This window comes from Stegostoma tigrinum, chromosome 34 (genome assembly GCF_030684315.1).
Source record: "Stegostoma tigrinum isolate sSteTig4 chromosome 34, sSteTig4.hap1, whole genome shotgun sequence".
Lineage (NCBI taxonomy): Eukaryota > Metazoa > Chordata > Chondrichthyes > Orectolobiformes > Stegostomatidae > Stegostoma > Stegostoma tigrinum.
The window spans coordinates 3,081,585-3,097,687 of NC_081387.1; the positions used below are offsets into that span (position 1 = coordinate 3,081,585).

At 42.3% G+C, this 16,103-nt stretch overlaps 1 protein-coding gene across 1 annotated transcript in view; it reads left to right on the top strand.

Moving 5' to 3' along the window:
* Positions 1-16,103, top strand: part of LOC125467695 (zinc finger protein 91-like) — a 104,268-nt gene that overhangs the window by 35,143 nt on the left and 53,022 nt on the right. Inside the window, exons 7-11 of the mRNA XM_059639404.1 lie at positions 1,311-2,174; positions 5,190-5,361; positions 10,100-10,282; positions 11,821-11,894; positions 15,131-15,240. Coding sequence (XP_059495387.1) covers positions 1,311-2,174; positions 5,190-5,361; positions 10,100-10,282; positions 11,821-11,894; positions 15,131-15,240 — 1,403 coding nt within the window. The remainder of the gene's footprint in view (positions 1-1,310; positions 2,175-5,189; positions 5,362-10,099; positions 10,283-11,820; positions 11,895-15,130; positions 15,241-16,103) is intronic.

Genomic DNA, 16,103 nt, shown 5'->3' on the forward strand with positions numbered 1-16,103 from the left:
TTTCCAGGATTTTTAAGATTATCACAGAACATGTCATATTGTTGAGACCGTGGTCCCTCCCACATTCTCCTTGGCAGCCCATAGAAGGACACCCTCTCCTGTCTGCTGACCATACTGGCTGCAGTCCTCGGGGTCTCTCTCTGACCTGTCACACACACTGTCTCCCTCTCTCACTCTCTCTCCCTCTCTTTCTCTCTCTCTCTTTCTCTAATCTCAGAGACAGGATCTTTCCAGTCAGCCTCAACTTCACTTGACTTTGTTTTCAGGTGTGATAACTTCTCATCTTGCATAGCAAGTTTCAATTTTTGCCCATGGTAACCAAACCACGTGGCCTGTTACCAGGCAGAGTTCTGTAACCTCAAAACAACCTTCTTTGTGTTGTTTTAAATTTAAAATATAACGCACTTACAAAGACCAATAAAGCTCACCTGACCTCTGCCTGCTTGACAGTGGTGAGGGTTTATGTGTTTGGAGGGCATTTACCCAACAGTTCAGGAGGAAGGATACGTAAAGTGGTGACGGAGGAGTCTTGTATGTTTCCAGATTGACTTGTTTCAGTGATATTAGCTCACGATGAACTCACAGCTCCTTTTACACTCCATTTTTACACTGCCTTCTCCATTGCCTTCATGGTGCCTGTGAAAATGGGGGTATGGGCAGAAGAAAGAAAATTGCTGCACTGTCTGCTTCTGGCCACTACCCAGTGATGGAAGCAGAGGGTGACAGTCAAGTGAGGAAAAAGAAAGGACTTGTATCTGATTCCCCCACGCAGGAGAATAGCAGACTGGCAGTCATTGTGGAACAGTATCTAACTGTGGAGTCAGTTCCTTCAGCAAATGGGGAGAGGGAGTTGGAGAAAATCACATTTCCTTTTCCTGTTTTTCAGAACAATTGCACTGTACTACAACAGAGAATGCAGAGACGGTAAACACCACAGATCTTGACCATAACCCAAGGAACAACTGCATAACTGTGGGAAGACATCTAGTCCCTTCACAACATTGCTCAACACAGACGAGGTTAGACAGTGAAACCATTTCCTAGAAATCAGTTGGGTCAGGGGAGCTTTGACATATCATCAGATCTGAAACTGATCTGTGATGTGGAGCCTTCCATTAGAATCAACCTTTCTGAAGGTTCGGCTGTGGGTGATCGATCAGGGTGAGACTGGGAAAAAATGTGAAGAAGCGTGGTCAAAGCTTCAATCATTTGTCAAACCTCTTGAACTACTGACTCATTCCTACTGATGAGAGACTGTTCAAGAGTTGGGCGGGCTACATAAACTCACAATATATCCTAACACACTTGAGTTGTCCCTGAGCTGAGCAGCAAAATGGAAGGAAAACGATTTGAGTGTGAACTTTGTGACCGAGCTTTTATACATTTTTCGAGGCTAGTGAGTCACCGACGCATTCATACTGGGGAGAAACCATTCAAATGCGAGGTTTGTGACCAAGCTTTTGCACGCTCATCTACACTCGTAAATCACCGCCGCATTCACACTGGGGAGAAGCCATTCAAATGTGAAGTGTGCAACAAATCATTTTCGCGGTCATCAACCTTCCTCATGCACCAGTACATTCATACAGGAGAGAAGCCATTCACTTGTGAGGTGTGTATCAAATCATTCTCTGATTTATCAAGCCTTCGTGCTCACGAGCGTACTCATAACAGAGAGAAACTGTTTACATGTGAAATATGTGACAAAGCCTTTACACAGTCATCGAACCTCCTGCGCCATCAGACAATCCACACAGGGGAGAAGCCCTTCAAGTGTGAGGTTTGTGGTAAAACTTTCCCGACATCCACCAGGCTTCTGATGCATCACAGGATTCACACAGCAGAAAAACACTTCAGATGTGAGGTTTGTGAGATGGCTTTCACTCAGTACTCACATCTCCTGATGCACCAGAGGATTCACACAGGGGAGAAGCCCTTTAAATGTGAGGTGTGTGATCGAGCCTTCACACAGCCATCGACACTCATGCAACATCGACGCATTCACACTGGGGAGAAACCTTTCACATGTCATGTGTGCAACAAATCATTTTCGCGGTCATCAACCCTCCGTGACCACCAACGCACTCACACAGGGGAGAAACCATTCTCATGTGAGCTGTGTGACAAAGCCTATAGGCACTTGTCGACACTCCTGGCTCATCAGAGGACCCACACTTGAACTGGGAGGTTTGCGCTGATGTTCTCTTTCAGTTTTCAATCCTGCTCAATATCATGGAATTCCCAAAGGAGAAAAGGCATCCAGGTGTGAGAATGTGTGTCACAGCTATCAAATAGTCAGCATTTCTCTTGGTCCATGAATGCGCTCACACAGGGAGAGTCCCAAGTAATGTGAGTTCTGTAATGAAGTCTTCACACAGTTTCGGACTTCCTGGAATATCAGTAAAATCCACACAGAAATTTACTCTTCCAGTGTGCTGTGTGTTGGGATTCTTGTGCCTTCTCCTGCTGTTTCACCATACACTGGCGTCTCCACGTACACTTCGAGGGTAGCCACCTTCCCTGTGGATTCATGGTTAATGTGTTGAACAAAATGTTCTCTCCAGTGTTAATGGGTGTCTGTCATTCTTCGGAAGAGAAACACCATCCTGAGAATGTAAGGGTTTTTGTTCTTTTGACCTCAGTCTATAGGTGGCTTTGGTGACTTCAAATTAATTTACATGTCATGAAGATCAGCCTGTAGCTGGATCTTTCAGGCTTTCTCTTGCACGACATGTCATTTGTCTTCCAGATTTAGCTTTGAGTGTCACCTTTCAGTTGTTGAAATGCTACCCCTTGTGTAGTGACCTTGGCTACCTCTGCCCATCACTGAGGGCTGATGATAATTTTATCCCAGAAGGTTAAATATTTGAGAGTCCTCATATTCACCAAGGCAGTCCTGGTGTCATCATGCATCAATAAAGTTTGGTGTTATTTCAGACCATTGGAATTGGGGACCAGACTAAAGTACACGGTTTTTAAAGAAATTGCTATCGGTAGTATTCTGAGAGAATGTCGCTTCATGTGAGAGTGTTTGTTGTTAATAAAGTGAGTCAGCTCTCGGGAGTGGGCATGGGGTAGAACCAGACCCTGCTTTAATTAGGGATGTAAATTATAGACAGATCCTCTTCAGGTGATGGATGTTTGACTTGTACTTTCCATTCTGGGAGGCCTAAAATCCTGAGTATGGTGAGGGAGTCACCATGATATGTTCCCACTTCACCAATACACTCAGGATTCAACAGTAACAGTTCTCAACACAGTATATTGGTCAATTTCATTGTGGGCCAGGCATTCAGTGTGTTTATCATTTCCAGCTCACGGAGAATATAATCTACCCTCATCAGAGAGACACTTGCATTTATGTATCAACTTCCATTAAGTTATGGTATCCAGAAAACATTTTAAATTCATTGAGATTGCAAGAACTGCAGATGCTGGAGCCAGAGATTAAAAAAAAGTATGGAGCTGGAGGAACACAGCATGACAGGCAGCATCAGAGAAACAGGAAAGCTGATGTTCAGGGTCAGGACCCTTCTTCAGAAGGATGTTTTTAGATTAGATTACGTACAGTGTGGAAAAAGGCCCTTCGGCCCAACAAGTCCACACCGCCCCTTGAAGCATCCCACCCAGACCTATCCCCCTATAACCCACACACCCGTGAACACTACGGGCAATTTAGCATGGCCAGTCCACCTAGCCTGCACATCTTTGGACTGTGGGAGGAAACCGGAGCACCCGGAGGAAATCCACGCAGATACGGGGAGAATGTGCAAACTCCACACAGGCAGTTGCCTGAGGCCGAAATTGAACCTGGGTCCCTGGTGTTGTGAGGCTGCAGTGCTAACCACAGAGCCACCGTGCCACCCCTTCTTCTTTCTGAAAATCTATATAAAACCTCTGTCAGGTCAACCCTCAGCCTCTGATGCACCAGGGAGAAAATCCCTAGCCTATTCACACACTCTCTATAGCTCAAACCCTCCAAACCCAGCAGCAACATTTGAATCTTTCCTGAAGCCTTTCAAGTTTAACAACATCCTTCCTGTAGAAGAGTGTCCTGAATCGTACACAATATTTTATGAGTAGCCTCACCAATGTCTTGTACAGCTGCAACATGACACCCCAACTCCTATCGAAGATGGAAAATGTGATGAAAACTCAAGACTAATACAAACTGAGTGCTGGGGTGGAGTTAACCTCAAAGGAGGTTCTCATAGTGAGCCAAGGGGAAATAGAGGGATACAGCAGACAGAGCCAAACAGATGGTATTAATTGTTGCAACAAAAGGACCACAAGTTCCTTCGGAGGTGAGTGAACAAGCGGCGGTAAATGAAGAGCAGTGTGGTGGGTGTTGTTTGCTATAAACTTCTAACAAGACCAGACAGATTAAGTACAGGGAGGATGTTCCCTATGACCAGGGAGTTCAGAATCAGGGCTCACAGTTTAAGGATGCAGGATGGGCCATTTAGGACTGAGATGAGGGGAAATTTCTTCACTCAGAAAATGATGAGTCTGTGGAATTGTCTGCCACAGAAAGCGATGGAGGCCAAAACATTGAATGTTTTCAAGAAATTAGATATAATTCTTTGAGCAAAAGTGATAAAAGGATATGGTGGAGAAAGTGGGAACAGTGTACTGAGTTGGATGATTGTCCCTGACCACATTAAATGGGGGAGCAGGCTTGAAAGGTTGAATCGTCTATTCCTGATCAGATTTTCTTTAAAGAAGTAAGGCTGGGTGTCATTTTCACTTGCCTGAGTATTATTTAAACAACTTTAACACTTGAACAATTTTAGTGATTGCTGCATGACACAAGCCAGCCAGATTTTAGTGATGGACCAAAAAGTCAATTGTCTGTTAGAGACAATCAAAATTAAGGCTCTCTTAGACTTCAGAGGGTGAAGATAGTGAGCTTTATCAAGGGAAACAACAAGGTTAAAAAGTGATAACAATTTCATTAAGGAGATAGACATCAACGCTGGTTCAGGAGGGCACCATTTAATAAATTAGCAGCTGGATGAATCAAAGTCGATGGTTAGATAGTTGGAAATTCTAGAGTGCAGAGGATATTTCGGGGAGAAACCTAGTGTAACACTGAGTTGGTGGAGGGGAGAAGGAGGCTGTACTGACTAAGAATTTTAAAGGCAAATGTAAGATTAGGTAGACAGTCTAAGCAACAACTTACACATAAGTGCTGAACTACCAGCAACAGCACCACCATGATTTCAGCAACAGTATAACCAAACAAGGACATCTGGTTCAAGAGAAAGAGTATCAGTCGCCAACCATGTCCTTCCATCAGGGCCGTAACTCAATTGGAATCATCCTTAACATCATCAAGGATGGCAAAGCTGTCATTTGTACGTAAGAGAGGAGTGTGTAAGCAGGGGCTGCCAGATATTTTAAGAGGGAGCAAAGCCTAGGTAGGGTAGTGGCGGGAGAGGAGAAAGGATGTGAAAGCGTTGACAAATTGGGGATATCAGGATGGGTACACACAGTAAGGGGAACTAGAGAATGTAAGATGGGCTTGGATCTCAAGCAGTAGGCAGACACATGCGTGAACCAATTGGAGAATATTTAGTGAACTAGACATCAATAACTAGTTATTATCTATGTGCTAGGATTGTGGACAGAGATAGAGGAGGGCAGGAGATCAGGAATTCCAACAATTTAAATGCTTCCTAAGAAGGAATATTGAAGTAATTCAGAATGCCTCTGTCCCACATTTGGATAGGACTTGTAATAACCCATTAGCTGGTTAAAAATAACTTGCCAGCTTTATCGTGGCTCAGCTGACATAAAAACAGATGTTCGCTCCTCATTCTCAATACTGCCTCCAGATGTTGCATAAATAAACATACAGACGACATTCCCATAAACAATGTTGCTCCCTTTTCACAATTATTTGGCCTCCTCAAATTGTTTTATCACACACATTGGAACCGGACACTCATGTCCAGAAAGACATTAGCACCAGGTGGGAAGCAGTGTCTCTCTCAGTGACACAAAAAGGATGAACGAAGAAGATTCTCAAATGATTGACTGTACACAGCTAAATGATCAAAGTATTTGAAGAGTGTTCTAATTAAGTGACACATACACTGTCTTTGATCTTAGCACTAATCCCTCTCTGTAATGATAAGTGTAAAATGATTGGGATTTTATCTGAATTTAGTATAATTTTAAGACAAAGGAGTATTGTGAATGTCCAGAGACACTGAATATCCCGAGACAATTAATAACCTGATGCTTATCAGCAAGAAAGGTCTTCACTTCCCCACCAAGCTACACTACGTTTACTTGAAACACAAAGATACTGAAAAATTAATGAGGAAATGATTCAGTAAATGTGTACACACAATATTGATCATGAAGCCAATCAGATCATAATATGCCATGCTTAAATAAAACTACTTCTTCTTAGTTTTGCACAATTTTGATTGTCTTTCTTAAAATTTTTGCCTGTTTGAATAAAGCTCCTTTGACAAGTAAGCAACTGAGGCAAGCAAACAGTTTACACTGATTAATGTAATTTTATCAATATAGTTCAGCTGAAATTGATGTATCAGGAATTTTAAATATCAGTTACATCGACTCTAAGTTGAACTTTTGGAATCTTTAATGCTGGTTTATTAAATATCAACCAGGAAACTGGTATTAATCACAGAAATTACTACTGCCTAGATGGGAATAATGAAAGTGGTTTGTTTCTGCCAATTATATTTGTTTGAGGCAGCTGTTAAAAAAATACATTCGGGTTTTTAGGTGATCAGGCATCAACAGTTAGTCATATTCGTGACTCCAGTCTACATGCTGTGGACAGCAATTAATTTAGCAAACCCATAGTTTGTTTCATTTAACTATTTATCCTGTTCATGTTACATAAAATTGTTTCGGATCATCCTAATGACATCATTATTTCAATAATATTGCAAGGACCTTCTGTTTGTTTGTAAATGTATACATTATTCCCCAAATTGCAGGCACTGATAGTAGGGTACAAAAACAGAAGTTGCTGGACAAGCTCAGCAGTTCTGACAGCATCTGTGAAGAAAAAAATCAGAGTTAATGTTTCGGGTCTGGTGACCCTTCCTCAGAAAGGGTCTGTTCTAGGAAGGGTCACCAGACCCGAAACATTAGCTCTGATTTTTTCTTCACAGATGCTGCCAGACCTGCTGAGCTTTTCCAGCAACTTCTGTTTTTGTTCCTGATTTACAGCATCTGCAGTTCTTTAAGTTTTTCTTACTGATAATAGGGTATTTCTGATGCCGGATGAATTGTTAACAATATTTCAATAACATGGCATCACTGACTTTCTTAAATTTAACACAACACTAAAAGAGCAGCAGCAGAGCTCACTAAGGTATTATGGAAGAGTTCCTTCCCCAAGGTACTGGGAGTGAGTGATGGCTCACACTGTATTGAAGGCTACCCGGAGAGACTCACAGGGCTCCCAGGAGAGGAATCAATTCCCCTCCTTCATGTCGTGTATCATGACAGTCTAAGAATACTTCATATGAACCCACTCACGCTGCATCATTCCACAATGCTTTTGTGTCAGGAACTCAGACACCACATCCATATTTGGGGAAGGAGATGTAGCTGATGGTCAGCTGGTTAGGGATGAGGTCTATTCCTTCCTTCCATGGCTGATGTCACCATTTCATGCAGCTTGCACTGAAGAGGTGATATTGTTTGTTGATACCCATGTCTCTTTGAGGAAGCTCACAGAGAGTAGTACGTAGGATGTTAAAGAATGGTTTCAGGTATGAGCTCCACCTGGAGGTGGATCACAGTGTTCTTCAAGAGACAGAATGGCTGCGATCGTCCTGGTATACTGCATACAAAATAATATCTCTCAAACAAAATCTGTACTGGAAAAGTCCAGGATATTTAGCGTGTTCATTGAAGCCATTTACATAGAATATTACAGCACAGGAACAGAACCTTTGGTCCACCATGTCTTGCCAAACACGATGCAAACCTAAACGAATCTCATATGCCTGTATATGGTTCATATCCCTCTATTCGCCTGCCTGTTCATGTGTCTGTCAAAATGCTTCTGAAACCTTACCTCCTTATCTGCTTTTATCGCCTCCCCGGCAGCAGCTCAAGGCACCTACAAACCTTGCCTTGAACATGGTCTTTACACTTGACCCTTCTCATCTTAAATCCATGCCGCACGTAGTATTTGACATTTCCACTCCGGAAAAGAGGCTCCAAGTATTCGTCCTATCCATGCTCCTCATTATTGTACATACTTCTATCAGGCTCCCCCTCAGCCTCTGTTGCTGTCGTGAAAAAAATTTAAATTTGTCCTACCTCTCCTTATAGCTAATACACTCCAATCCAGGCAACACCCAGCATGTTTAAGGAAATGTTTATAGGTGCCTTGAATTGCTCCTGGGGAGTTGGTAAGAGCAGATAGGCAACACCCTGGAAATTTCTTTCTGTACCCTTTCCAAAGCCTCTGCATTCTTCCTGTTGTGTAGCGACCAGAACTGCACACGCTACTCCAAATGTGGCCTGACCAAAATCTTATACAGATGTAACATGACTTATCAATTTTATATTTAATGCCCTGACTGATAAAGGAAAGCTTGCCTTTTTCTTTCTTTACCCCTTTTAGTGAGTTCTGGACTTGGTCTGCAATATCCCTCTGCATATCAGGGAGTCCAAAGAGTCCAGGCATTTACAGTATTCTTTTCTCTTGCATTTGACCTCATAAAATGCATCACTTCACACTTGTCCAGATTAAAGTCCATCTGCCATTTGTCTGCCCAACTTTCCAGCCAATCCATATCCTGCTGCATCTTTTGATACCCTTCCTCACTGTTCTCAACTCCACTACTTTTCATGTCATCTACAGACTTACTAATCAGACCACCAACATTTCCATCCAAATCATTTTTATATATTACAAACAACAGAGGACCCAGCATTGATCCTTGCAGAACACCACTGGTCATAGACCTCCGGTCCAAGAAACAGTCCACCATAACTACCCTTTATTTCTATAGCTAAACCAATTTTGTAAATAACTTGTCAATTCACCATGGATTCTGTGCGATCTGATCTTCTGAACCAGCCTACCATGAATGACCCCCTTGCTCAAGTCCAAGTAGTCAATATTCACTGCCTTAACCCCATCAATCATCTTTGTCACTTCTCAAAAAGCTCAATCGTATTTGTGAGTCAAGACCTCTCCAGCAGAAAGCCATGCTAACTATCCCTACTAAACCATCTTCTCTGAATGAAAGTAAATCCTGTCTCTAAGAATCCTCTCGAAACAAGTGTAAAGCTCACCAGCCTGTTTTTTATTATTATTCACTTGTGGAATGTGGGCATCCATGGCTGGTCAGTGGCTGTTGCCTGTCCCTAAGTTGCCATTGAGAAGATGGTGGTGACATGCTTTCTTGAACCACTGCAGTCCACCTGATGTGTGTTGACCAACAAAGTTGTTAGGGAGGGACTTACAAGATTTTGACCCAGTGACTATAAAGGAATAGCGATATATTTCCAAGTCGGGATGTTGTTTGGCTTGAAGGGGAACTTGAAGGTAGTGGTGTTCCTATGTATATGCTGCCCTTGTCCCTCCAAATGGAAGTGGTCGTGAGCTTGGAAAGTGTTATCTGAGGAGCTTTGGTGAATTTCTGCAGTGCATCTTGTAGATACTGCACACTGCTTCTACTGAGCATTGGTGGTGGAGGGAGTGGATGTTTGCGGATGTGGTGTCAATCAAACGGGCTGCTTTGTCCTGGATGGTGTCAGGCTTCTTGAGTGTTGTTGGGGCTGCACTCATCCAGGCAAGTGGGGAGTATACCATCACACTCCTGACTTGTGCTTTATAGATGGTGGACAGGCTTTGAAAAGTCAAGAGGTGAGTTACTCACCACAGTATTCCAAGCTTCTGACCTGAGTCCAGGTGAGTATATTCAATGATAGGGTGTCATTAGCAAATCAAGGATGTCATTAGCAGAGGATTCAGTGATGGTAATACCATTCAATATCAAGCGGTGGTGTTAAGAAAGACTGTTTTTGGTGATGGTCACTATTTGGCATTTATGCGGCACGAATGTTACTTGCCACTTGTCAGCCCAAGCCTGGATATTGTCCAGATCATGTGGATCAGCAGAGCTGAGCCCTGGAAAAGGGAGCAGAGTGAGTCACAGCTGGATACTGAAGGAGCAACAGACAAAGCACGGGTCAAGTGCCAGAGCAGCAGCAGAATGAGCGCAAGCCGAGTCCCAAAGTGGCAGCAGAGCAAGTCAGCACAGAGGCCAACGTGTGGAGGCAGCATGGCTCGGACTCATGTTGCAAAAGGGCTATAAGGACTATAACTTACACAGACTTTTTATTGTCGTTCTGGACTTTTAAACCCTGTATTCCATGATAATTTTTTAAAATTACTTCAATTCTGTCAAACACTTAAAGTATCTGTACCTGGGCATTCTGTTCCTAAGATGGCACCAAGTGATGACATTACACTGCAGTCGTTGAAGTACACGTGACAATAAAGGTTATTCTAATTCCAATTCAGTATCTGTGAGGTCATGAATGGTGCTGAACATTGTGCAATCATTGGGGAACATCCCCACTTCTCACCTTGTGATAGACAGAAGGTCATCAATGAAGCAACTGAAGATGGTTGAGCCTGGGACACTACCCTGAGGAACTCCTGCAGGGATGTTCTGGAGCTGAGATGACTGACCTCCAACAACCATGACCATTTACCTATGTGTCAGATATGACTCCAACCACCAGAGAGTTTGCCCCCAATACCCATTGATTCCAGTTTTGCTAGGGCTTCTGAATGCCACAATCAGTCAACGCTGCCGGCGGTGGCAGTGGAGTCAGATACATTAGGGACATTCAAGTGACTCTTGGATAGGCACATGCATGATAGTAAAATGTAGGGTATGGAAGGTAGTTTGATCTTAGAGTAGGATAATAGGTTAGCACAACATCATTGGCCAAAGGGCCTGTACTGTGCTGTAATGTTCTATGTTCTAAATGCAGCCTTGAAGATGTCACTGTCACCTCACCTCAAATTCAGTTCTTTTGTCCCTGTTGGAACGAAGGCTGTAATGAAATCAGGAGCTGAGTAGCCCTGGTGCAACCCGAACTGGCTGTCACTGAGCAGGTTATTGCTGAGCAGGTGCTGTTGATGACACCTTCCTGATGATCAAGAGCAGTAATTGGCTGGGTTGGATTTATCCTTCTTTTTAAGTGCAGATCATGCTGGGTGATTTTCCACATTGCCAAGTAGAAGTCAGTGTTGTAACTACTAGATTATCTCTGTTTCCCTTCTTGAACAAAGGAACAACTTTGGTAATTTTCCAGTCTTCTGCAACCCAGCCTGTGGCTAAAGAGGATACAAATGTCTCTGTCAAGGTCTCTCTTTCCCTTCCAATTTACAGGCTAAGATTTGTGTAAGGCTCATTTGTGAATGTAAAGTGAAGTGTAACTATCTGAGAGGTGCAGTGTGTCTGAGCATTCTTACTGATTTCCTATTGTTGAGGTTGTGTGCTGTGGGAGCTGATTATCCTGTCGTCTGTGAATGGTCAGTTCTCTCTGTGTGTTGGGATCTTTTCAAATCACCCCTATACCTCCCACCATCTCACCTGTAACTTGCTGCAAAATAAAAGAGATTTGCATTGTTATCAAGGTTTTTGTGAACCAGATGGCTCATGTGGTTCTTTGGAACCCATGAAGTATGCAAAAGTGGTTAACCAGACTGACAGCTCCAGGAGCATTGTGGTGAATGGAAGGCAAAAGAGCAGAGAGTTGGGAATTAAAAAGTTCTAACCAACTCACCTCCAGGAAGAGCAGCTTCCAGGAAGGGAAACTGATCAGCCCAGTGGACCTACTTGATCACTGGATCTTTGTCGCCTTTGGTGAGTTTGCATGATGGAATTGAACTCCATCCTGTGTTATTAAAGTCCACTGTGATTTATGACCATTGGAATTGGGAGCCAGGCTAATACACAGGGAATTTCAAGAAACTTCTGACTGTAGTATTCTGAGAGAGTTACCCCTGATGTGAGTGTGTGTTTGTTAGTATAGTGAGCCAGCTGTCATGATCATGATGACAGGTGAAGCTTTTCACCATTATGCTGCATTAGTCACTGTAAAATGCAAGTGACAAAAAATCATTTAAATTCAAAGTTAGAAGGAGTGAGCAGGAGTAGAATCGGACCCTGCTTTAGTTGGGGATGTGAATCATGGACAGATCCTCTTCTGGTGACAAATGTTTGACTAATACCATGGAGAATGTTTGTACTGTCCTTTGTGGAGGACGACTATTCTGAGTATTGTCATGATTTCACTGGGAAGAGCTGTGATCATACCTCACTGTTCAACAACTCATCCCGAAATGTATAGAATCCCAATGATCTCACCATATGACCATTTTGTCTAACTGACTGTATTCAAGACAAAAGTAATTCAGATCAAATTGTATCATTAACAGGAACAATTGTAACATACTGAACAAATGGCAGAGAAAAAGAAGAATTACTGATCTACTGTTATATGTCTTAAACTGTATCCATTTAAATTCTCCGAATGCACATATCCACACACTCATTCACAGTTAAAACAGACAAAAGAGATACAGTTTAACAGCGATATTATGGTTAGAAACAATTATAGATCAGGAAAACAAAATTCCAACAATGAAAAGATGAAGGGTGTGTGGAATTCTTGCACAATTACTTTTGGTTTCAGCAACGATAACCTGCTGTTGACTGTAAGGCAATGTTTGTTCTCCACTTTCTGTTTGATCCATGGACCTCAGTTTTTTTCTTTTGGAACTCTCATTTCGAAGTCTTCTTGATTTATTTTACCTTTTCGTTCAACTGGGATAAAGAGAGTGAGATATATTCAATCAGTCTGGGGACTACCGACAGTCTTTCTTCAAATCCAGACTCTTTTTGCCATTCTGTCTTGATGTAACCTCCTCTGTATTTCAAAAAGCAACATTGTCCTTCGTAACTAAAACTGTACTCAAGAATTTTCCAAGTTGCAAAGCTATCTGGGTATTTTATGTGTAAGCCAATCCCAACTTTCATTTCAGATTACCTTTTAAATTGAAAAAATGTTGTGCCTTATAGAATGATGAGTGGGTGTTAAGTTTCTGGAAACCTGAGATACCTCAGCACTTCATACATCAATGTAACAACAGTGCTGTATGTTCAACTTACTGTCACACAAGATTCAATTCAAAGTTTGGTGTAAGTTGAATATTGAGTTCTTTATGTCTATTTCAATGACCTTCTGTGTAGCATTAGATCTCTCACTGATTTTTCTTCTTTTTATCAATTTTGGTTTGGACCTGGGAACTGTGAGCTAAAGATGACATTTAGACTGTGGATAACTGCTTGTGTTAAAATAAAAATGGACTAACAAGTTTTTATTTATTCATGAGGCCAGACTTTGAAGTTCCTGATCAAAAGGTTTTGCAGCAGTTTCATCACTAAGGAAGATCATTATGTTAAAGCAGTTAGAAGAAGTAGACTGTTAAGAAGGTCAGTTCCTTGGAATTAGTTCCAGCAAGTCTAGAAAAGGCCTTTTGCTCAAGCAAATGGCAGATGTTGAATGGTAACTGGAATATCATAGAGGAGATGCTCAATCTGTCAGGGACAGGACAGAGATAACAAGGTGTAGAGCTGGATGAACACAGCAGACCAAGCAGCATCAGAGGAGCCGGAAGGCTGATGTTTCGGGCCTAGACCCTTCTTCTGAAGAAGGGTCTAGGCCCGCAACATCAGCCTTCCGGCTCCTCTGATGCTGCTTGGCCTGCTGTGGTCATCCAGCTCTACACCTTGTTATCTCAGATTCTCCAGCATTTGCCATTCCTACTATCTTAGGGACAGGACAGGGTTGGGTTTTGAACTGTGAATTCTGTGAAAAAGAAATCACTGACTGTTGATAACACGGCATGAAGATTTGAAAGCTCCCTGCCCAAACTACCATGAGCTCAGAGAATAGAAAATCAAGTTCTAAATATTGCTGACTTTATCTGGGTGAACTGTGAATGTGGTCCTGATTGATTTCGGAAAATGCCAATCAAAAAGCCATCATTTATGTCTGTGGAACAATGCATCTTGAAAACCACTTAAGTAATATCCCCAATTTTGTTATTTTCTTTTATTTATCTCTTAACTGTGTTTTTTCTTATATCTGTCTTTTGTGTGAATGGGCCTGGAAGCAAAGGATTTTGGGCTTATAGCCTAAAACAATTAGATTACTTTTGTATTTCATTTTACTCTCCTAAAGTTACTGTGTTCTTAATAAATTGCTAAGTCTTTTGTTAAAGATACAATTCAGTGACTTGAATTGATTAGTTGCAGAATCTAAGATTGATTATTCACAAGTATTTGTAGGAAACATTGCATCAATCTTGAGGGTTTTGAAGGTTTTAACCGTGATTTGATTCAGCTATTTGTCTCTGTGTTGCAATAATAGATTTATAATGAACAATATATTTATCAACTTGACCAAAATTCCAATACTTGTCAGCCCAGGATGCCCATATTCACTGAAACATTCGGGATCCTACAGTAGGAGTACTGCACACAATATATTGATCAGTATCACTGTGAGCTGGGATAATTCGTCCATCTTCTTCAGTTTCCTTCCCACTTCTAGTAGTGTATGAAACAGAGCATGTGCTGATGTCCACTCCATGGCTAAAATCCCTGGAACAGGGAACTAGCCTGTCACTAGAGGACAGAGCTCGAGGGACAACACTCTGTCTCAAGCATAACCAATTAGGAGATTCCCACACTTTTATTTAAAGCAGGCATTTTGGAAGGATTTACAGGTAGATATAACTTGTTTAACCATGTTTAAACAGACATGACCATCAAGTTCGGGAGTGGGACTTGAACCCAGAACCTCTGACTCAGAAGCAGAGACAATACTCATTGTTTCCCTGAGAACGAAAGATTTGCATGATAAACCAAGTTTTACAATCTCAGAGCATCAAAAAACACTTTAAAGTGAATGGAGCCCTTTTTGAATTGATTTCCCTGTTATAATGACATGACAGAAACATGACAGCCAGGGTGCGTACAGCAAGTCCCACAGACTGCAATGTGATCATGACCAATGTTCTGTTCTTGTAAAGTGGATTGTGGGATCAATTTGACCAGCAGATTCACATGGGGAGAACAATCTGAAGGTGTTTCCATTCCTGGGATTTTCCAAACCCCAAAATGTGGGCTTTGTCCATTTGAGGTAAAAGTCTAAAGCTAGTAGGATTATTCCTTTGAAAGCTCAGGGATCCTTTTTGGTAAAGTCATCCAAACTCTGCCTCCCACAGCTGAAGGTGCTGCAAACCCCATTCCTCTGTGCCCCTTGTATTCACTGATTTACACTGGGCTCCCTCCCTAACTATCGCTGAAGGCCAATGTGTATTTGAAATGTTTCTCCTCATTTTCCCCTCCACTTCTCTCTCTCCTGATCGAGGGTCTCTCCTCCAGCCTGAGACCCCTCTGAGAATGGACACAGCCCAACAGGACAAGCCCCACCTTTGGACCCTGACATCACAATCAGAAACAATTCCATTAGGGTGGAGCTGGAATCTCCAGTCCCAATGGCAGTTGAAGTGCAGATCCTCCGGGGAACCAATCGGGACAAGATTTGGGATGGGCTTGAGGGGGAAGAGGCAGTGATCGTGGTTTCCCCGTTAACCCCCATAACACATATAGATCACCTCTTTGTAAGTCCCATCCCCAAAGTATGTCACAAAAATGTGTGATCTCCAAAAATGACCACCATCTCCTTTCCCCTGATTCACTCACAAACATTTACCCTTCCCCCTCAGAGTGATTGTTTTCTCTGAGCTAATTTCCTGAACTGACACACTTTGGTCAAGCCAATGATTTCTTTTGTCTCTCCACTACTCCGCTGCATGCAAAAAAACATGTTCAAACTGATGTCACACGAGCACATCCCTGGAATTCAGTTATCCAATCAGAACGCTCTGACTGAGTAACCAATCAGGTCACTGAAAGGTGAACTAATTAGGGCGGTGAAATGATGTCTAATGTCAAAGTGATTTTGGGAATGAAATGTGGTCAATATTTATTACAAAACCA